Source organism: Pteropus medius, unplaced genomic scaffold, assembly GCF_902729225.1.
Source record: "Pteropus medius unplaced genomic scaffold, Ma_sr-lr_union100, whole genome shotgun sequence".
NCBI lineage: Eukaryota > Metazoa > Chordata > Mammalia > Chiroptera > Pteropodidae > Pteropus > Pteropus medius.
In genome coordinates this window covers 4,945,195-4,966,634 of record NW_024354886.1, presented here as the reverse complement: position 1 = coordinate 4,966,634, position 21,440 = coordinate 4,945,195, and the positions used below count along the sequence as shown (strand labels likewise).

The 21,440-nt window shown below is 39.5% G+C and overlaps 1 protein-coding gene and 1 pseudogene across 1 annotated transcript in view; one reads left to right on the top strand and one right to left on the bottom strand.

The window, feature by feature from the left end:
* Window positions 1-21,440, top strand: part of BLTP3A (bridge-like lipid transfer protein family member 3A) — a 59,499-nt gene that overhangs the window by 30,285 nt on the left and 7,774 nt on the right. The window contains exons 5-17 of the mRNA XM_039856179.1: window positions 481-670; window positions 987-1,127; window positions 1,545-1,715; window positions 2,405-2,597; window positions 11,145-11,231; window positions 11,749-11,919; window positions 12,335-12,474; window positions 12,862-13,003; window positions 13,261-13,454; window positions 13,664-15,120; window positions 19,142-19,338; window positions 20,771-20,925; window positions 21,010-21,160. Of these exons, the coding sequence (XP_039712113.1) occupies window positions 481-670; window positions 987-1,127; window positions 1,545-1,715; window positions 2,405-2,597; window positions 11,145-11,231; window positions 11,749-11,919; window positions 12,335-12,474; window positions 12,862-13,003; window positions 13,261-13,454; window positions 13,664-15,120; window positions 19,142-19,338; window positions 20,771-20,925; window positions 21,010-21,160 (3,389 nt within the window). The remainder of the gene's footprint in view (window positions 1-480; window positions 671-986; window positions 1,128-1,544; window positions 1,716-2,404; window positions 2,598-11,144; window positions 11,232-11,748; window positions 11,920-12,334; window positions 12,475-12,861; window positions 13,004-13,260; window positions 13,455-13,663; window positions 15,121-19,141; window positions 19,339-20,770; window positions 20,926-21,009; window positions 21,161-21,440) is intronic.
* LOC120597765 (uncharacterized) lies at window positions 9,632-9,750 on the bottom strand (annotated as a pseudogene).

Sequence of the window (21,440 nt, the reverse complement as noted above, 5' to 3'; positions counted from 1 at the left end):
TTCACAGTATTATACCGCTTGCTCACCTAGTTGTACTTCTTTCCTCTTTTCACTGCTTTTGCAGAGTATGCACTGTCTTTGAAGATTTCATGGAAACCTGGTGTTTCCTTTCTGTAGTTATACCTTCCCTCACAGAATATGTTCAGATATTTATTCAGGAAGTTTGCGGACTATAAAAAGATTTTTTAATTTATTCTTTGTAACAGAAGGAAGATTGTTTCCAGGTAAATTCTTTTCCTTTTATTCCATTCTTTTTTTTTTTTTTAAATCCTATTAAAAAGAATACTGTGTCATCATCATAAATTTCTTTTAGAAATTTAAAAAATGTAAGAAAGTAGAAATGAGAAGAGAAATAAAAAAAGTCATTCACTTTTCTAGCACCCAAAGATGGGCATTGTTAATAGTCTTGTCTGATGTCTTCCAGTGTAAAGAGTATGTACGGTCTCACATGGTCCCGAACATTGGTCTCATTTGTTGTAGTGAATATGGCTTTGCCGAGAAGGTGGTGGAAGGGATGTTCATCATCGTCAATTCCATCACCATCAAGATTCACTCCAAGGCCTTCCATGCTTCTTTTGAATTGTGGCAGCTCCAGGGTTATAGTGTCAACCCCAACTGGCAACAGAGTGACCTCCGCCTCACCCGCATCACCGACCCCCGCCGAGGAGAGGTGACAGCTCTAGTATTGCAAGAGGAAAGAATGGCAGAGGGGGTGTTTAGAGTAGGATTAATCCTTAAAGGTTATTATTCCTCCTTGGAGGATTTCCTCAAATGATCCCCTATTCTTGGGAACCCAAGAATCCCTTCTGTCCAGTGTTACTACTACATCCTGTCCTCAGTTATGGATCTCTGATCCACTGCCTTCTATTGATAGGATTCCAGCTGAGAATGGTGGGAATCTCTGCCTTGCCAGTCTCGCTTGGACTTCTGGCCTCTTGGTTAATTTCATACACAAAATTAAGGGATTTTACTCTCTCTCCTTCTAGGTTTTAACATTTAAGGAAATAACTTGGCAAACACTTCGGATTGAGGCAGATGCTACAGACAGCGGTGATCAAGACCTGGTCACCACCCCACTGAGGCTTATTACCAACCAAGGCAGGATCCAAATAGCCCTCAAGAGAAGAGTGAGTGTGTTCTCTGTCTTCATGAAAAATTCCATCTTCCATCTTCCTAGACAGCCTGGGAGTTGGTATATTCTCTTTTAAAAATGTTATTGGTCCCTGGAATGACAGTTGAAAAGGGAGGACCTGCAATTCAGTGTTGTACAGTATCCACCAATAAGAGAAGATTTCCACCTCTCTGTCATCTTAATTTTGACAACCACAATTTTTACTCATATATAGGGACACTGACATAAGCACTTGGCAATTGTCTGTTCCTGCTTTAGTAGTTTTAGGAAACTGACTCTCCAAAGTGCTCGATACTTTCCTTTCATGGACTGGCGATTGAACAGCCATCTCTGAAACTGATTGGGTGATAGTCACTTTGAGGAGCTGGAATGATACAAGATGTTGAACCTGTGTTCTCTGTGGCCCCTTCAGACCAAAGATTGCAACGTCGTAGCCTCCAAGCTGATGTTCCTTTTGGATGACCTGCTCTGGGTGCTGACTGACTCTCAGCTCAAGGCTATGATGAAGTATGCAGAATCATTGAGCGAGGCCATGGAAAAGTCAGCCCAGCAGAGAAAGAGCCTGGCCCCCGAACCTGTACAGGTTAGAGGCAAAATAGATTCCCTTGGTGGGGCTGGGGAGATGGTAGGCCAGACCATATTCATACCAGCATAGTTGAGTCTAGACTTTATTTGGCTTATTTGGGGGACTTGTCATTTACTTCTGGATGGGCATAGGCTTTGCCTGGGCCTCTGTTTTATTTATTTATTCTGTTCATTGGGTGCCTCCTGAATGTTAGATATACAGTGCTAGCCACTGGAGAGGAAAAGTAGAATAAACCTTTTGTCCCTGCCCTTGGAACACACCATTTTGAAATATGGACCATAAACAAGTTCTTACAATGTGATGTGGTAACTGCTGTAAACATTATGCTGTGAGAGCACAAGGACAAGGCATCTAACTACCCAGGCTGAAAGAGGACATTTAAGGAAGACTTCCTAAAGAGGTATTTTTAGCATCCATTGGTTAGCTAAGTCCTGGGGTGTAAGAGCTTGGAGGGCAGTTCAAACCTCAGAACAGAATTCTGACAGTTACTAGACTAATTAAGGTTTTTGAATTTGGGTTATTTAGGTGGGACAGACCTAAGTGTGTTGCCAGGTAAACAGTTATGAGAGGAGAAGGAGCATCTTGATAAATTATGGTTTTCTTCAGGCTGGACTAAAGCTTTAGAAAAGTTTACAAAGAAGTCCGTCAGGGTTTGGACTTCTTGTTTTTCTCTCTTTCAAATGTAGGTCACTTCACCTGCTCCCAGTGCCCAGCAGTCCTGGGCCCAGGCATTTGGTGGCAGCCAGGGCAGCAGCAACAATAGCAGCAACCGCCTCAGCCAGTACTTTGAGAACTTTGATGTGAAAGAGTCCTCCTACCATCTGCTCATCTCCCGCCTGGACCTGCACATTTGTGATGATAGCCAGTCCCGAGAGCCAGGTACCCTGTGAGGCCTGAGCCTTGGCTGGGTGGTCCATCATTGCCTTCAGCTCTGGGCAAAGCTTGGGGAGGATGGCTCTTTTCCAGAGACACTGTGGAGTACTTTGATTGACTTCCCTTAATCACAGGCATTCCTTGAGCCTCAGCCTTCTTGTGATAGCTCTCTTTCTGTTAGTGTGAGTAGTGCTCTTCAGCCTTTAGGGTACAACAGAACCACCTGTAATACTTAATAAAATATAGATGCCGGTGCTATCCCCAGACTGCACTTAAATCAGAATCTTCAGGGGCAGAGCCCAAGCAGTGCACGCTTTTTTTTTTTTCTCTGAATGTCTCTTGGGCAATGCTGACCACTGGTGTAAGCATTAGGAAAGTAAATTCAACTTTAGGAAACCTCAGAATTTTCAGATTTTTAAGTCAGTTTAGGTAATTATTATGTGTACATGTGTTCTTCCCAAGCAAGGAGTATTCTTGCTTGCTTATGCTGTGTTCTTGTCTTGCTTTTATGTTCATTAGAGCAATTAGTATTACATACACATATACATTTATTCAGGATGAAGAAGTAATTGACTCATTTCTTTATAAACCTTGGGGAAATCACTTAACTACTTGCTTAAGCTCTTCGAGTTTCTTAATTTGTAAACCTGAGTTAAATTATATCTTGTTTACCTCACAGGTTGTTGTCAGGCTTAAATGAGATAATACTCTGAATTTCGAGGACTTTAATTATGGGCAGATATTAACTGTGATGCCAGGTTATTTTCCCTCTATATTTCCCTTTGCCACCAGTTCTTGGTTTTAGATGCTCTCATATGGTAAATTTGTCTCTTGCTGCCTTATCCTCTCTGAAGATGATGTTTGCCTCTTAATGAAACATAGACTAACCTTCCTTGGGTGCACTTACCTTTTCTTTTCTTCCTGGGGCACCAAGCAGCATTACTGTTCTTGCTTGGCTATTCCTTTGTTTTGAGGTGACTTCAGGCCCCCTATATTCCCACTCAGAGCTAAAAGGAGTAGTGACAGCATAAAGATTGTTTTTACCAACACTGGAAATAAATCGTTCACTGGTTTGCCACCCATTCATTTTGGAAGTTCTTTGTTAAAATGATTAATATTTTGTGTGGTTGTTTCTTCAAAGTGTTACCATAAAGGCTTTGGTTCTTTTGTTTTTAATCCTTTCGGAAGTCTGTATTAAGAGTACATTGTTGAGAGTTTTATCCTTTTGTTTGATGAGGGATATAGAACAGTGTCCTTTTCATGTGGCAGGATCCTGTAATCTATACTGCGATGTGAATAGCTGTAGCCTTACCTATAGCTCCCACTTATTTATTAAACTAAATTAATCTAGTTGGTGAAATTTATGGAAGTTTCGGATGAGATATTTTTAGATGGGGGATCACTTCTAGCCTACCATACCCAGGTATACTATATGATGCTAAATTAGCAAGGAACAGGAAGAGTTCTTGTGACTTTGACTTTTCTCCTTGGGTTTAGGGAGAAGAGAAGGGAGAACTAGGTGGTGCAGGAAGGGCTTTAAGATTCTCTGGAGTTGTTCTGTTTAATATGGTAGCTGCTAATGAAATGTTGGCTTATCTAAATTCAGATGTGTTGCAAGCGTAATATATACTCAGGATTTTTAAGATATAGTATAAAAATACAGTGTAAAATACCTTGATAATTATTTTCATATTGATTACATGTTAAAATGATAATATTTAGGTATATTGGTTTAAATATGTATTACTAAAATTAATTTAATTTCACTTTTAAAAAAATTTTCTTCATGTAGCCACTAGAAAATTTAAACCTACTTATGTGGCTCACATATTTCTATTGGGTAGTATTGCTTTACTAATCTGTCCAATATGGTAACCACTAGCTACATGTGGCTATTTAAATTAAAATTAAATTAAGCAAAATTAAATGAGTTCCTCATTTCCACCAGCCACATTTAAGGTACTCAGTATAAATCTATAGACCATAGAAGATGTCCATCATCACAGAAAGTTCTTTTGGATAGTGCTGCTTAGAGACTCCATGAAGGCTACATCTACCTTCTTTTTCATTAAGGGACACTGTAGCCTGTTGGGGTCCCTGAATAACATGCTAACATATCCTTTGGTATTAGAGGTGAGGTGGAATTATTGGAAGTTGGGTGGCCGGGGATTGTTTAGCTTGAGTCAGGGCAGCACTGTTTCTTAAAATCAAACTAGATCCTTGACATGAGTCTTGGCAATGATTTTAATTTGGATTTGACAAGAAATCAAAACAAAAATAAAAATAAGCAAGTTGGACTATATCAAACTAAAAAGCTTCTGCACACCAAATGAAACCATCAACAAACAAAATGAAAAGGCAAATGAGAGAAAATATTTGTAAATCCGATATCTGAAAAGGGTAATATCCAAAAAAATATACAACTCAATAGCATGAAAACAATCTAATTAAAAAATGGGCAGAGGATCTGAAAGACATTTTCCCAAAGAAGACATACAGATGCTACATGAAAAGGTATTCAACATTACTAATTATCAGGGAAATGCAAATCAAAACCACAGTGAGATATCACCTCACAGCTGTTAGAATGGCTGTTATCAAAAAGACAAGAAATAAAGAGGAAAAAAAATGATGTATATAATAGAGGCTTTGTTCATCCCTCTGGTGACCAAATCAAAGTTGTGATGGAAAAAAGGAGCAGCAGCAAGGAAAAAATCACCTGAGATCTAGATGAACAAGCCATACAACTAGGGAGAAATCCAAGAAATCACTCTGTAATGGCAGAAGGTAGGACAGTGCGAGGACACAGAGCTGCCTGGAGAGACAGAGGCTGCGGCAGTGGCAGACGCCTCTTAAAGTGGCTGCGACCGTGAGCGAACTTCCATGGTGACGGACCTGCTCGCTCTGAACACCAGTGCCGATTCAGCTGTGCATAGTGGGCACCAAGGACTTACAGGGAGACATTGTCAGAGTGAGGGCCGAGGCGAGACTCACTTTGTACAGAAGTGCTGGCAATATCCATTGTTCTCTGTTGAGCCCTTCCCCTTCCCAGTGTGCAGACTCAGTGCCGCCATCGCTGTGACATCATCAAACTAGATAACAAAGGTCTCTCCACCCAGAAGACTCCCTGAAACCCTGCCTCCCCAACTCGCAGCCCCAACCAAGCCACATGCAGGTGTATCCTCAGTAAGTCAGGTGCTCCTTGCTGAGCAATGCCAAGACTCAACACTGGTGTCAGCTGGCCTCGGTTTCTGGTGTGGCCTTTTGAGGCAACTATAAGCACAGCATCTGTGAATTGCTTGCTGAAGCTTAACAGGTGGCCCCAGAGGGGCGGAAGCTTGGGCTAAGTTTGTCCTACAGCTGAACCCCTCTCCAGACTGTACCACTGGACACCTACTACGCAAATGCACACTAATAAGACCGGTAGACTTAGGAGCATTGCTTAGTACATAGAAACAGACACAGAAAGGTAGCCAAAATGGGAAGACAAACAGAAACCATATGACAGAACAGAACAGAGATCCAGATATAATGGAGTCAAGTAATCTAACAGATGCAGAGTTCAAAACACTGGTTATAAAGATGCTCGATGGACTTTTGGGAAGTGTAGATAAATTCAGTGAGAACTTCAACAAAGAGATAAAAAACATAAAAATGGAAATGGAAATTATAAAAGGGAACCAGTCTGAAATGAAGAACACATTATCTGAGATGAGAAGTATGTTAAATGGAATAAACAGTGAATAAAGAAGAGGATCAAATGACCTATATAGAGGATGGGAAGCCAAGGACACTCAATCAGAATGGCAAGAGATAAGATCTCAAGACTATAAAAGTAATTTAAAGATCATATGGGACACTTAAGGGTCTAAATATCCATCTGATCAGTGTAACTGAAGAAAATCAAGATGTTGAACAGCTGTTTGAAGAAATAATGATGGAAAACTTCCCTAACCTGGTGAAGGAAATGAACATAAAACCCTAGAAAGTTAAGAGGATTCCAAACATCAGGGATCCAAAGAGGCCCACACCAAGAAACATCTTGATTAAAATTCCAAAGGTTAAATACAAAGAAGGAATATTAAAAGCAGCAAGAGAAAAACAGGTAGTTATGTATAAAGGAACACCCAAAAGACTGGCAGCCGATTTCTCAAAAGAAACTATGTAGGACAGAAGGGTTTGGCAAAAAATATTCGACAGGATGAAGACCCAGGATCTACAACCAAGAATACTTTATCCAGCAAAGCTATCATTTAGAGTTGAAGGACAGATAATGAGCTTCCCAGACAAAAATAAGCTGAAGGAATTTATTACCACCAAGCCAGTGTTACAGCAAATGTCGAAGGGACTTCTTTAAGAAGAAAAAAAATGTATCAAAAACAGGAAAAAAGAATGGTAACAACTACATTTCTATCAATAAGTACCTCAAATGGAAAAGAGTTAAGTGCTCCAACCAAAAGATAGAATGGCTAGATGGATAAGAATACAAAACCCCTGCATATGAAAAGAAAGGAGATGAAACAAGAGATTGCTTTGATGGACCTAGAAGATATTTAAGTCACAGAAAGATAAACACTGTATGATTGCACTTATATGTAGAATCTAAGGAATAAAAAGAATAAACTAATCAAAATGGAGTCACAAATATAGTGGACAATTTGATTATAGACAGAAGGGAAGGGGGTCTGGGGGCACTGGGAGAATGAGATGAAGGGTTAAAGAAGTACAAATTAGTAGCTGATGGATAGTCATGGGGATGAGGAGCACGGCATAATGAATGCAGTTAGCATTAATATGTTGGCTAGGTGGAGGGTCAGGGGAGGGAGGGAGTAATTTGGATCGTTTTACAAAATATATAGATGTCTAACCAATGTACTGTATACTTGAAACTAATTAAATTAAATAAATTTTTAAAAAAACTAGAAAAAAACAGGAAATAAGTGTTGGTGAGGATGTAGAGAAAGGGAATCTCCTTGTGCACTGCAGGTGGGAATGTAAGTTGGTATAGCCACTATAGAAAACAGTATGGATGTTCCTCAAAAAGTTAAAATAAAACTACCATATGATCCAGCATTTTCACTTCTGGGTATTTGTCTGAAGGAAATGAAAATATTAACTCAAAAAGATAACCGTACCCCATGTTTGTTGCAATATTATTTATAGTAGCCAAACATGGAAGCAGCCTAAATGTCTATTGATGGATGAATGGATAAAGACATTAACACACACACACACAAACACACACACACACACACACACACACACACACACACACGCAATGGAAAATTATTCACCCATGAAAAAGAAGGATATCTTGCCATTTGGGACAGTGTAGGTGGACCTTAAGGGCATTATGCTAAGTAAAATAAGTCAGAGAAAGACAGATACTGTATGATCATACTTATATGTGGAATCTAAAAAAACTAAACTCGTAGGTAGAGAGCACAGATTAGTGGTTGCCAGAGGCAGGGCTCAGGAGGGGGCAAAATAGATGAAGGGCTAAAAAGGTACAAACTTGTTATAAAATAAATAAGCCATGGAGAAATAATGTATAGCATGGTGACTATAGTTAATAATACTGTATTTATAAGAAAATTGCTGAGAGAGTAGATCTTAAAAGTTCTCATAACAAGAAAAAAATGTATACAATGTGTGGTGATGGATGTTAACTAGACTTATGGTGATCATTCACGATATATACAGATATTGAATCATTATGGTGTATAATTGAAACAAATAAAATGTTATATGCCAATTATATCTCAAAAAAAAAAAATCCAAAAAACTGGAGCATCTCACACTTCAGAGGCTTCAAAGAAGAGGTCAATGGTTGGTAGGGAAGTGTCACCTGCCTTTTTTTTTTTAACTGTTTTTAATGAACAGAATAAGGCCTGTGAGCCCCAAACTTTGTCTCTCTTTAGGCTAGGCTATTCTTTTCCAGCAGCTCATTGGAGAGTTTTAATTAGTCATTTATGAACACTATCATTTGTCTCATACGTAATTATGTGTTTATAATTAAATATGTTGGTGATTGATAATTTGATTTCATTTCTAGACTGTTTTAATATGCTCAGTCTGTGTAGTTTGTTCGTTTAGCTCCAAGTAACTCCAACAGAGCATGGCTGTGAAACTCTCTGCTGTCATTAGTCTAGGTCATACATTTTTAACTGAGATGTTATTACCCCCAAGCAGGTAAAAATTGACTCTTTTCTTTTAAACAGCTTCATTGAGATATAATTCACATACCATAAAATTCACCCATTTAGAATATACAGCTCATTGTTTTTTAGTATGTTCATAGAGTTGTGCAGTCATCACTACAATTTAATTTTAGAGCATTTTTGTTCTCCCTAAAAGAATTCCTATATCCGTTAGCTGTCACTTCCCATTTTGTAGCCCTAAGCAACCACTGATCTACTTTCTGTCTTGATATGTGCCTATTCTGGACATTGAAAATCGGTTCTTTGGTGGGGAGTTAAAAAATCTTATATGTAACAATGTTTTGCAGTCCTCCAAAGCTTAACCCTGTCTGACAAAATTTTATTCCTTGGTATTTAATTTCTCTCATTGGATATGCTTGGATGGACATCACATGAGTAGCATCGATGTTGAGTTCATGAAAGATACAGAAAATGTATGGAAAATCAGTACTACAAACTATGGTGAATAGAGGGCTGTGATTAGAGGACTTCCTCTCAATCAGTTACTTGATATCAAAGTCATATGGTGAGAGATGGCCTGCACATGCCTGTTGGCTGCCATTGGCTGCCTTGTCAGTGTTGTTTATGTTTAATCTTAGTAGTTTTGTGATTTGAACTTTGAAGATTAAATTAAAATAGTTTATATTTTATTACTGAATTCTAAAAATGTTATTCAACCCATCATTTAGTTAAGTGCTAAAAAGAAAAAATATTGATAATATCCGAATGAATATGTACCAGCAAAAGGTTCTTTTTTCTTTTTTTTCTTTTTTTAGGTGAGGCAGCCTCACAGATTGCAAGGACCTTGTCAGCTTACAATCTCTTATTTTTTATTTTCAATGCCTACAGCACTTGGTCTTCCTAGGTGGTCTCACATCCAAGTACTAACCAGGTCCGACCCTGCTTAGCTTCTGAGATCAGACGGGATTGGGCTTGTTCAGGGTGGCATGGCCATAGACAGGTTATTTTTTCATATCAAGGAAAGGTTAAAAGTTGAATTCACTAAATAGAATTTTAAGACATTAATTTAAAATTTTCAATTGTTTTGCTAAAAATAATTTTCAAAAATTAAAGATTTGGTTATAGTATATATACACAAATTGAAAATTTATATATATAATTTGATACATTATAATTTATATAAGTAAATAAATTACATTAAAAATTGCTCAGCAAATATAGTTATAAAGTTAAGTTAAATATTAGCTTTAAAGTTTTTAATTTAACTTTTAAAGGAACTATTTAGTCTTTCTTAATTTTGTATTGAATAAAAGGAGTAGCTTTATATTCTTTTTATGTATAAAGCACAGATAGATATATAGTACATAAGCAGATATATAGGAGTATATCTGTGGTATTAAAAATTTCATGGAGAAGGGGCAGTTAGGAAAAAAATGTGTAAGAATGCTCCTTAGAGAGTATGAAAAAAATATTGAGAAACAGACACACTGTTGTAGGTATATCTCTTGGTAGGATGTTGATTATTAGTCCAGAACTTGGGGTGGTGAGATCTAGATTAGATGGAAAAGACTCTCCTGATTGTAGGTGTATCAACTTATACCCAGAGGATCCTATGGTATTTTCCTTCGCCCTAGTAAGGGATAGGGTGGAAGTACAGAATAGGATAGGTCAGGCAATACATATATGTGGAAAAGTAGTCCCTACTCTTGTAGTTCTTAAGAGAGTCTAGTTGAAGAGAAAAGATAGAAACATGGAAAATTCATTCATTCAGTAAGAATTTAATGTAAATTCAAGATAAACATAATACAATGTTTGACTTATTGCTAAAAGTTCCAATTTACAATATTCTGTATGTTTATTTTACAATGTTCTTATCATTACAGTATTTTTAGTATTCCATGGTATTTCGTATGTACAGTATATAATGATTGTCTAATATAACAGCTTTTGCTCCGAGGCCAGGATATGAAAAGAAATAATATAGGCCCTGTTTTTTTGGGAATCTGGCTTATGCCTCTCCAGTTGTGCTGAGGGAGAGCAATATAAGAATTTTTAGCATTAGGGGAACTGATCAATCAACACTGTAGAGTATGTCTGTGGGAAACTCAGGATTAGAATTCCTGAATCCTGAGTTTTACAGTTTCTTTTGCCTTTCTGGAAATCTGGCAGCCATTTACAGAGACTGTAGGATATACCTTTTTTTGATCTTTTGGAGCATGTCTATTGACTGTTGCAACTCAAAAGAAGAGGGACTCAGTCTTGCAGATCACCTGACATCATGGTCTTTCAGGCAAGCTGTGTATGAGACCTTTAAGAGGACTTTTAATGCTTCAAGTGTATTTAGACTTCTTTGTTCTTTCTGCTGCTGTTCACCTTTATTTTTTCTTTATAGGTGTCTCTGCAAACAGACTCATGGGTGGTGCCATGCAGCTTACCTTTCGCAAGATGGCATTTGACTATTACCCCTTCCACTGGGCAGGTAGGAGAATTCTGAATGAGGGCAGTTCTAGTATGGCCCAGGTTTTGAGAGCAGATTTCTGGGTTCATCTCTTACTGCCCAGCAAGAAGATACAAGGGATTGCAGCACATGAGGTATTGGAAATAACCCTCTTCAAGATGATATCTTTTGGAAACTTTCAAGGTCCATTATTGATGATTCATCAGTGATGAGAGGAAGTAGGGAGGGAAGGTGGTGCCTAAGATGTTGCTTCTGATTATACCCTCTGCCTCTGTTTCCATTGGTTTTAGAGTCTCTCCAGGAGTCTTTGGTCAAAGATGGCAGCAGTCAGCAGCTGGCCTTTAGGAACCTTAGGGAAAAATCCCATATGGAATCCAGAAGAACTTGAGTGTTCTCACTGGATAATTTGTATTTATCCTAGACAATTCTGGATTGGGGCTGAGGGATCAGATTCTGAACTATGACTATACCACTGGATAGGAAAAATTGGAACACTAGATCTTGATCTTGGACTAAAATCTTTTTGCTTCTTGCACAGGTGATAGCTGCAAACACTGGGTACGACACTGTGATGCCATGGAGACCCGAGGCCAATGGGCCCAGAAACTAGTGATGGAATTTCAGAGTAAAATGGAGAAGTGGCATGAGGAAACAGGTCTGAAGCCTCCTTGGCACCTGGGGGTAGACTCTCTGTTCCGGAGGAAAGCAGGTGGGTGATGAGGAGCTAGAGCGCTCTCGTTGCTTAATCTCTTGCCATTTATCTTTGAATATCCAATGGAGATAAAGCACTGGACTAGGTAGTCATCCTAACTTATTCCTAGCTAATTATCCCAACCTTATTTCATGGAGGGTTGTTGGTGACTTTTGTTTTTTTTACAGAGTCCTGTTTGTCCCCTGGGATACCTGCAATGTTGAAGAGAGGTTGTCATCACCTCTATTCAATAGGCTATTGCCTTAGTCTTAAGGAGAATGTAGTTTTTGAGTTCTGTCTAGTAGCTAGACAATGTTAAGCTCTCTTTCCTACATATAGCATTAATGACTTTAGGATTTTTACCTCCTAATTCTCTTAACAATAGGAGTTGAATGTATCCGATTCTATTTCCCACCTTCTTATTTTTATTTAGATTCCCTCTCCAGTCCTCGAAAGAACCCCCTTGAAAGAAGCCCCTCCCAAGGCCAACAGGCTGCCTTTCGGCCTCCAGCCTGGAATCGCTTACGCTCTAGCTGCATGGTTATACGGGTGGATGACTTGGACATCCACCAGGTGAGGAGCCCAGGACATGGAAAAGTGTAGTTGGAAATGGGTGGGATAGTTCATTTGGAAGGCAACAAGTGTGAAAAAGTTTTGGAATTTGGGGGCTGTTTCCCTTCTGAGTGGGTAGACACTTTTGTCCGTTTTTGTTTCTTTGTTTTGAGCATAGCTGCTGAAGTCAGGACTTGAGATTTCTCCAGTTTCCTCTAAATACCCGACTACAAAACTTCTATTGAAAAAACAAACTTGTGGACAGTGTTAGGCAGGTATGAGAATGCCTGGAATATGTGTAAAAGCACTATTCTCCCTAGGACAGACTTTAGAGGGATAGTAGAGGAAATTGAGGAAATTCTATTCTGGGCGTGGCATAAATTATACCAGTAATTTGTGATTGTGTAGGTTTCTTCAGCTGGACAGCCCAGTAAGAAGCCATCTACACTCCTTTCCTGCAGTCGGAAACTTCACAGCCTACCCTCTCAGGTCTCTGCCATTCACATTGAGTTCACAGAGTATTATTTCCCGGATAATCAGGAGCTTCCAGGTAAGCATTGGAGCTGGTCATTTCTTACTGTCCAGCGCTCGTTCTTCCTATTTGTCAGCCTCTGGCCACTAGTTATGTTCTCATTTGTTGTTAGGAGTTTTAGGTGTTTGAGTTAGTTTAGCATACTTTTGTTAAAAATGCTGCCCTGTACAAATATCTACCTTTCCCTCTCTTGATAGTATGATGAATATCAGCTGCTAAGTAGGAGTCAAGCTGCTACTTTGTACATGGTGATTATTTTTTTCTCTGCTTTCTAGTTCCCTGTCCCAATCTCTACATTCAGTTAAATGGTCTGACATTTACTATGGATCCTGTCAGTTTGCTCTGGGGAAACCTCTTCTGCCTGGATTTATACCACAGCTTGGAGCAGTTCAAAGCTATCTACAAATTGGAAGATTCAAGCCAGAAAGATGAACACTTGGACATTCGACTGGATGCCTTCTGGTTGAAGGTAGGAAGAGAGTCAGATTTTTGTTTTCTTTTGGCAGCCACAGTTGCGTTTCTCTCATTGTTATAAACTAGGGTTCTGCTCTGTCCATTTGATAGAAGTAAGAAAAACAGTTTCACAGCCCAGATGGTCTTTCATGTGTATTAATTAATGGTGGGGTATGGAGATACTCAGATGGCCATTCTGAATTGGATTTGATTTTTTCTCTGAAGGTGAGCTTCCCGCTGGAAAAGAGAGAGCAGGCTGGGTCGCATCGGCCCCAGGCCCTTGTCTTCTCTGCATCAGGCATGACTGCCACCAATACACGTCATGCCCCACATTGTAGCTGTCCAGACCTTCAGAGTATCTTCCAAGGTTTTGCTGCTGCTGAGTTCTTTCATTCCAATTTTGTTCACTTTCCCAAGGTTCCAGGTGGTTTTAGCCTACTGCACATACTTTTTTTGCATCATGCCTTCCAAATGGATTCCAGCCTCCTTCAACCTAATACTCTCCCTCCCCAGAGGCTTAAGGCTTCCCAGGATCTCTGGTCCATCCACTTCCCCCAGATCTCCTTGGACTTTGAGGGAACAGAGAAGTTCAAAAGCCATACCTTGAATTTTGTGGCCCCCTTCCCCTTGTCCATTTGGGCCTGTCTACCCCTCCGCTGGCAGCAAGCCCAGGCACGGAAGCTCCTTTTGGCAGCAGAAGGGAGGCTGAAACCATCAGCCAGCTTTGGCAGTCCTGTTCAGTCTGAGGCCTTTGCCCCTGACACTGTGTCCCATCTGAGGTCAAAGACTGAGCATGATTTGAAAAGCCTATCAGGCCCTACAGAAGTCATGGAAATTCTGAGAGAAGACAGTGGTAGTATGGATAACAAAGGGCCTCTGACACACCTGGAGGATGCAGCAGATGTTCACATGCTTGTACACTCCCCTGTACATGTCTGTGTGAGGCTTGACCACTACCAATACTTGGCCCTACTGCGCCTGAAGGAGGTGCTACAGGGTCTTCAGGAGCAGCTGACAAAGGATACAGAGGCTATGACTGGGTCTCCCCTACAAGACCAGACGGCTTGCATTGGGGTCCTCTTCCCCAGTGCTGAGGTGGCTCTGCTCATGCATCCTGCTCCTGCTGCTGCTGAAGCTGACTCTGCAGGTTCAGATACCACTAGCCTTATAGATTCAGAGCTATCTCCTTCAGAGGATCGGGAGCCAAAGTCTGATGCCTCCTCAGACCAGGGCCCAGCAAGCCCTGAGAAAGTTCTGGAGGATAGTAGCATTGAAAATCTGGCTGCATCCCAGGGTGGGACACTGCCTCTCGAAAGCAGTGGAGAACTGCAGGACTCAGATTCTTTTGCACAGCAGTTGGTAGGGAAGGGCCATGAGGCAATTGATTCTCTACAGGCCAAGAGACTGAGCAAAGCCCAACTACCCAGCTCACCAGCTGTGCTGAAGCCCCCAGATAGCAGGGATACTGCTGTGAATGAACAGGGTGAGCTCATGCCTTTGAAGAACATTGAGGGAGAATTGTCAAGTGCTATTCACATGACCAAGGATGCCACCAAGGAGGCTCTACATGCCACCATGGACCTCACCAAGGAAGCTGTGTCCTTGACTAAAGATGCCTTCAGTCTGGGCAGAGACCGAATGACCTCCACCATGCACAAGATGTTGTCCCTGCCCCCAGCCAAGTAAGTGGTTTAGTGCCTCCTTCAATCACCCTGTTTCTTCCTCCTAGCTGTGGTCACTAGACTTATGGCCTCTTACTATGTGCACTTTTAGATTGGGAAGCACGATATAGTCCAGAAGAATGCATAGAATGGCCTATTTAATGTGAACACTTTAGTTTTCACAGCTGCCAGCAAGGCAGTGGAGGAATTTTCAGGCTATTTGGAGGTTATAAGTACACCAATTGAAGAGACTCATCTTCAGGCAACATCTAACTCTGTGATAGGGGAAGAACTAGAAATTGGAATAAAATAACACAAAATTCCATGAGTTTTCACATGCCTCCACGTATCATAGCCTATTCTTGGGCAGTTTTCAAGTCAACATTTATTATTTCTTAGAATCAAAGTATCTCTTCTTTCACTAATTTGCTACACTATTATTGATAGAGATATGCTATATCAGAATAATAATACCTGGTATCTGGGTGATACTTATTTATTTTCAGTGAGCTCTCATGTAATTTTGTTTGATTTGATCCTCACAGCAGCCTGGTGAGGTAGCTATAGATATTTGTATCCCTAGTTGACGAAACTACACATTCACTGAAGATGCGCCCATGAATACTATATTGTAGATAGAAACCTGGGGCTTTGGACTTGCTCTTTCTGATGCACCTTATCAACGTCTGCCAGTATAATAGAGAAGGAAGAATTTCATCCATTCATTCAACAATATTTTTTAGCCATATTGTATGCCAGGCATTGTGTCAAGCACTGGAGTTAAAGCAGGGGGTAAGCAGAAAAACAGAAATGCAGTCAGAAGAGCAGAAAGGTACAGATTTTTCCATTGGTTGTCTCGTGGATTTAGGAAGGATAATGAAGACTCTTGGAAATCTTTTGTGAGACACTTTGTGGTTTGAGGACTGTGGTGTGAAGACCATTGACTTTAGAGCTTTTATCTTAGTGGATTGTCTTTAGTGGATCTGTCATCATTACCTGTGGGCGTGCTAGTACCTGCTAGGCATAGATAGTTCAGGAGGAAGGAGAAAGGAAAACTTAAGGGGATGAATGATATAATAATTCTAGCCAACATTTATTGAGTGCTTTCTAGGTGTCAGGCACTTTAATCCATTGACTTCTTGTAACAGCCCTAAAAGGCAGGTACTAATATCATTCCCCATTTTACAGATGAGGAAACTGAGGCTCAGAGAGGTAAGAAACTTGCTCAAGATCACACAACTTGTGAGTGGTGGGGCGAGGACTGAAAGCCTGGACTCCCAGTCACCAAATGTGCTGCCTTTTCTAAATGGAGAACAGTAAGGGAGATGGGAAAAGAGGAGAGGTGGAAGGGAGGAAAGAAAGGTGTGTGCTCCAAGCTCTTTTTAAATCACCAACAATGACTTCCTAACTGCATAGGCTAGTAGCCTTTTCTCAGTCCTCCTTACCCTGACTGACAGTTACTTACCCTGCCAGTCAGTTCATCCTGAGCTTGTGTGACCCACCTAGTTATACTTTGGAATGAGTCTTTTCTTTCAACTTGGGTTCTCCCTTCTTCTTTTTATCCTGTAAATGTAACTGTTCCATAGGGCTAGGCTGTCCATATTCTCATCACCTTTGTCATAGTTTTTATTTTTTAAATTATAAAAATGATTGTGCTAATTTTGTTGACAGTGAGAAAATAGAAGAATACAGAAGGCATAAAAGTCACTTGTAATGACACTATCCAGAGACAGCCACTATTTGGGTCTGTTTTCTTCCACTTTTTATACATGTACTTTGTATCCATGTGGATGCTTATGTGTGTATATATGTTTAATATATAAATATTGTTTTTATAATAATAGGATTATAATATTTCTGTAGATCAGAAAATTTCCAGTTTTATTTACTTAATGTTTTATTATGAATTTTTTGCCATTCATTAGATATCTGTGTGCATAATTTTTAATTGCTCTGTTGTATTCTAGCAAATGGATGTATCATAATTTATTCATCCGTTCCACGATCTAGGTGGGAGTCATTTAGTCTGTTTCCAGTTTTTCTCAGGTAGAACCAATGCTGTATTAAATGTCCTTATTTTTGTGAACATTACTCTCTATGCATATTTAAATCTCTAGAATAAAAATCTAGAAGTAGAATTGTTGGGTCAAATCCTTAAGAACATTTTTAATGTTCTTGATGCATCTGCCAAACTTTGAGAAATTTTATATCAGTCTGTTTTTGAATACTTTCTCTCTGTGGTATTTTATCCATATCTTCATTTCTGCTGTATTCCATATTTTCATTTGACTTCCCTCCCCCACCCTGCTCTTCATTTAAAATTATCTACTGCACATAGTTCCACATGGATCTCCCAGAGGTACTTCGAACCTCACATATATAAAACTAAATTTCTTATTCCTCCTGAGACCAGTTATTTTCTTTTTTTGGTAGCATCAATCTCCTGCTCATTCAAGCTGTAAATTTTGGTTCTGCTGCTTCCAGTCTTTTGTCAGGTTCTGTCCACAATTCCTAGAGCAGCGGTTCTCAAACTTAAACATGCTTGAGAATCACCTGGAGGGCTTGTTAAAACACCCACTGATGAGCCCTACCCTCAGAGTTCCTCACCCAGTAGGTCTGAGAGGGCGCCCAGAATGTGCATTTCTACGAAGTCCCCCATTGATGCTGATGCTTCTAATATGATGACACTTTGAAAATACTGCTCTAGTGAGTCTCACACCAGTTTTTCTTGTCTGTTCCCACATGTTGACTATTTTTGTGAACTATTAATTGACTTCCTCATTGGAAGTCTTTTCTTCCTAGCTTATTTGAAAAAGGCAGGTCAAATGTCCTAAAACACAGGTATGATCTTGTTATTTCCCTACTCTGAAACTTTTAGCATTTTCTCTTATACCCCTTGAGTTCATTTGAACTTCTTAGTGTGGCATAATCAATTATTATGATATGTCCACCTGGCACTTTACAGTTTTTTTAATAGACTTTATTTTTTAGAGCAATTTTAAGCTTATAGCAATACTGAGGAGAGATTTCCCATATAACCCCCGCACTTTACAGTTTTCAGAGCACTTTCATATATAATCTTTTATACAGAGTTTTCTGTAATCTGGCTGCAACCCATGTGGTAAAGTGAAAAAAGTACTTATTAGCAAGATGGTAGGAGAGTTGGGTTTTTCTTAATTCCACCTTTAACTGTGACCTTGAGTCAGTTTCTTCATCTGTAAAATGGGAGAATAGGATTAAAAGGTCTTTAAAGGCTTCTTTTCACTATGTTATGTCTTTCTAACTTTATCTTCCATTGTTCTCCCCAACAAAATCTGTGCTCCAGCTGGGTGGAACTGTTTGCTAGTCTGTAAAGTTACTTGCGTTTTCTGGCTCCCTGCCTTTACTTATGTTGTTTCTTCCCCATAGGATGCCCTTTTCCCTATTTCTTTTATAGTCCTTCAAGGACCAACCCAAATGCCACCTCCTTCCATAAAGCTGTTCTTGATCCCTTCTCTTATTCCTTTCCCCACTTTGATATTGCTTAGCCATTGGCTTGTTCTTTCTCCCTCTCTTATGGTGTGTGTAACTTACTCTCATATAATATTATTTATGTATGAGTCTCCTCTCTCCTGATTATAAATTCTTTGAGGACAGAGGATGTCACATTCATCACTTTATTCATCCTTCACCTCTGCCCTGTGCCTAGGACAGTGCCTCGTATGCAGAAGTTATTTAGTAAATACTTGTGGATGAATGTGGGTGAATTCAGGTTCCACCATAAGCACTGGGGCTGTAGGCAGTTGGTCTCCTCTATACGGGATGACCTTAAATAACCTTGACACTTAATGTCAGTATGGGAGAGTTGCTTATGCAATTTGAAATGCTGGAATTATGAGCATTCAGAAAGGTCAACTGTTGAAAAATGGTGTGACTCCTTATAGCAGATAATAGCTGACATCAGAGTTTATGTGTATAATAACTGGGCTGAAAGGGATGGGAATTGCAACAGGATAGAACAATGTTTCCTAAGCCACATTTGTAATTTTTGTTTTTCAAAAAGGGAGCCCATGGCCAAGATTGATGAGGGGGTGGCAGCCCCAGTGACTGGAAGTGCTGCCCGACTCCGATTTTTCTCCATGAAGAGGACAGTATCTCAGCAGTCATTTGATAGTGTCTCATTGGATAACAGTGGCCCCGAAGACCGGATTTCAGTAGACAGTGATGGCAGTGATAGCTTTGTGATGCTTTTAGAGTCTGGTAAGTGGAAGCAGAGCCAGGCAGAGTTGTAAAAGTTTAGAAAGGGTTCTTTCTGCTGCCTGAATTCAGACTGGCAGGATGTAGAAGGGGCTGAGATTTGATAAAATAGACATTTTCTTAACCAAAAAAGAAATTTTAATGGATTTGTGGCTCTAGCTTTATCCCCCACATCTTCTTCTAGGTTACTAGTTAATGCTTGACCTTTATCATAGAACGAGACTCAGACCAAAGAAGAGAGCACTAGTCTTACAGCTATGTAGCTCTGTGGTAATAGGATTCGTTTTATGGCAGGTATCAATGGTATATATGTTTGTTGTCTTTTTTTTTTTTTTGCTTATTTATTTTATTGTTGGAAAATAGCTAAGAGCTTTTTCACTAGATAAAACAAATAACTCTTAGAAATTAGATCAGTTACCACTGGAAGTTAAACTGGTGCTTTCAGCTTATTGAAATAGAAACTAAAAATCATCCCTTACAAGTGTGTAAATGAAAAGAAAATAGAATGTACTGATTCTTAAGCTGGGTGGTGTGTGCCCATGTTTGTTATTATTTTTAACTTACGGAAAACTTCAAATATATATAAAAGTAGACAGAATTAAGTAATGAACCCTCATATACTCATTACCTAGCTTCAAATATTAAGAACTCCTGGCCATTATTGTTTCATATATATTTCTGCCTACTTCCCTTTTTCTCATATCATTTTGAAGCAAATCCCAAATATATCATTTTATCCATAAATATTTTCATTATCCGTCTCTAGAAAATACAAACTTTTAATTAAGGTAAAAGACACTTAAAATTTACCATGTTAACCATTTCTAACTATAATTCAGCTGGCATTAAGTACATTCAAATAGTTGTGTAACCTTTACCACTATTTTATCTCCGAACTCTTTTCATCCAGAAAAAATGAAACTCTGTACCCATTAAACAATAATTCCTCTTTCTCTCCTCTTCCAGCCCCTGTCAACCTCCATTTTACTTTCTGTCTCTATGAATTTGATCACTCTAGGTACTTCATAAAAATGGAAGTATACACTATTTGTCTTTTTGTGACTGGCTTATTTCATTTAACATAATGTCCTTAAGGTTCATTCCCATAGCATATGTCAGAATTTCGTTCCTTTTTTAATGCTGAATAATATTCCATTGTATGTTTATACCACATTTTGTTTATCCATCCATAGATACTTGAGTTGCTTTCATTTACACACTTCTTAAAAATGTGACCAAATACCACTATTAAAATTAAAAATTAAGAATAATTTCCTTAAATTAATCAACTATCTAGTCATTCTTCAGATTTTTCAATTCTCTCATAAATGTCATAAATATTTTGTTTTGTTTTTATAATTGTCATTGTTTTTAGAGATTGTATTTGAACAGAATTTTTTGACTTTCAAACTCTTTTGTTGTCTTTCTTATGCAGAGTCTGGTCCAGAATCTTTTCCACCAGGATCTCTTCCAAATGTCTTAGACAGTGCTGGTGTTCAAGGGAGCCCTATTATAGATGGTTATGGCCAGGGGTCACCAGAGACGCACAGTTCAGCCTCACCCAGTGGGGAAGACCTCAATCTTCACCCGGTCAGCTGCTGTACTTTCTTCTCTGCAAAGGGTAGGCTCTAGATTGGGAGCTTCGGACTCAGCTAAGAGAGTCTCCTTTTACAGGTCTCAGTTGTGGTTCTGAAGGTGAATAAGGTGTCTTTTGGGATTGAGGTACGTGGTGAGAACCTGACTATGGCCCTACAAGCAGAGAAACTGACCCTCCAGCAGCTGGGCACCATGGGACTCTGGCAGTTCTTTCATGGACAGTTCCCGGGTAAGGATGGCGGCCACTCCAGGAGAGCTGGTGGGATTTATCTGGGGCAACCATAGCTTCACTTGCTCCTTTCACTGTGTTCCAGTGGCAGCTGCCCTAGTGCCAAGCCCTTGGCCCTTCTCTCCAGTAGCCATTAAGGGGAGGAATAACACTGAAGAAGCCTCCTCCTTGCAAGCAGCTTCCCAGAGTTCTTTCTGGGATTTTGCATTCACTAGACTTCATTTCTCACATGCTCCTTAAGCTTACATGAGGACAATGTCCACTTACTCATTTGTGTGGC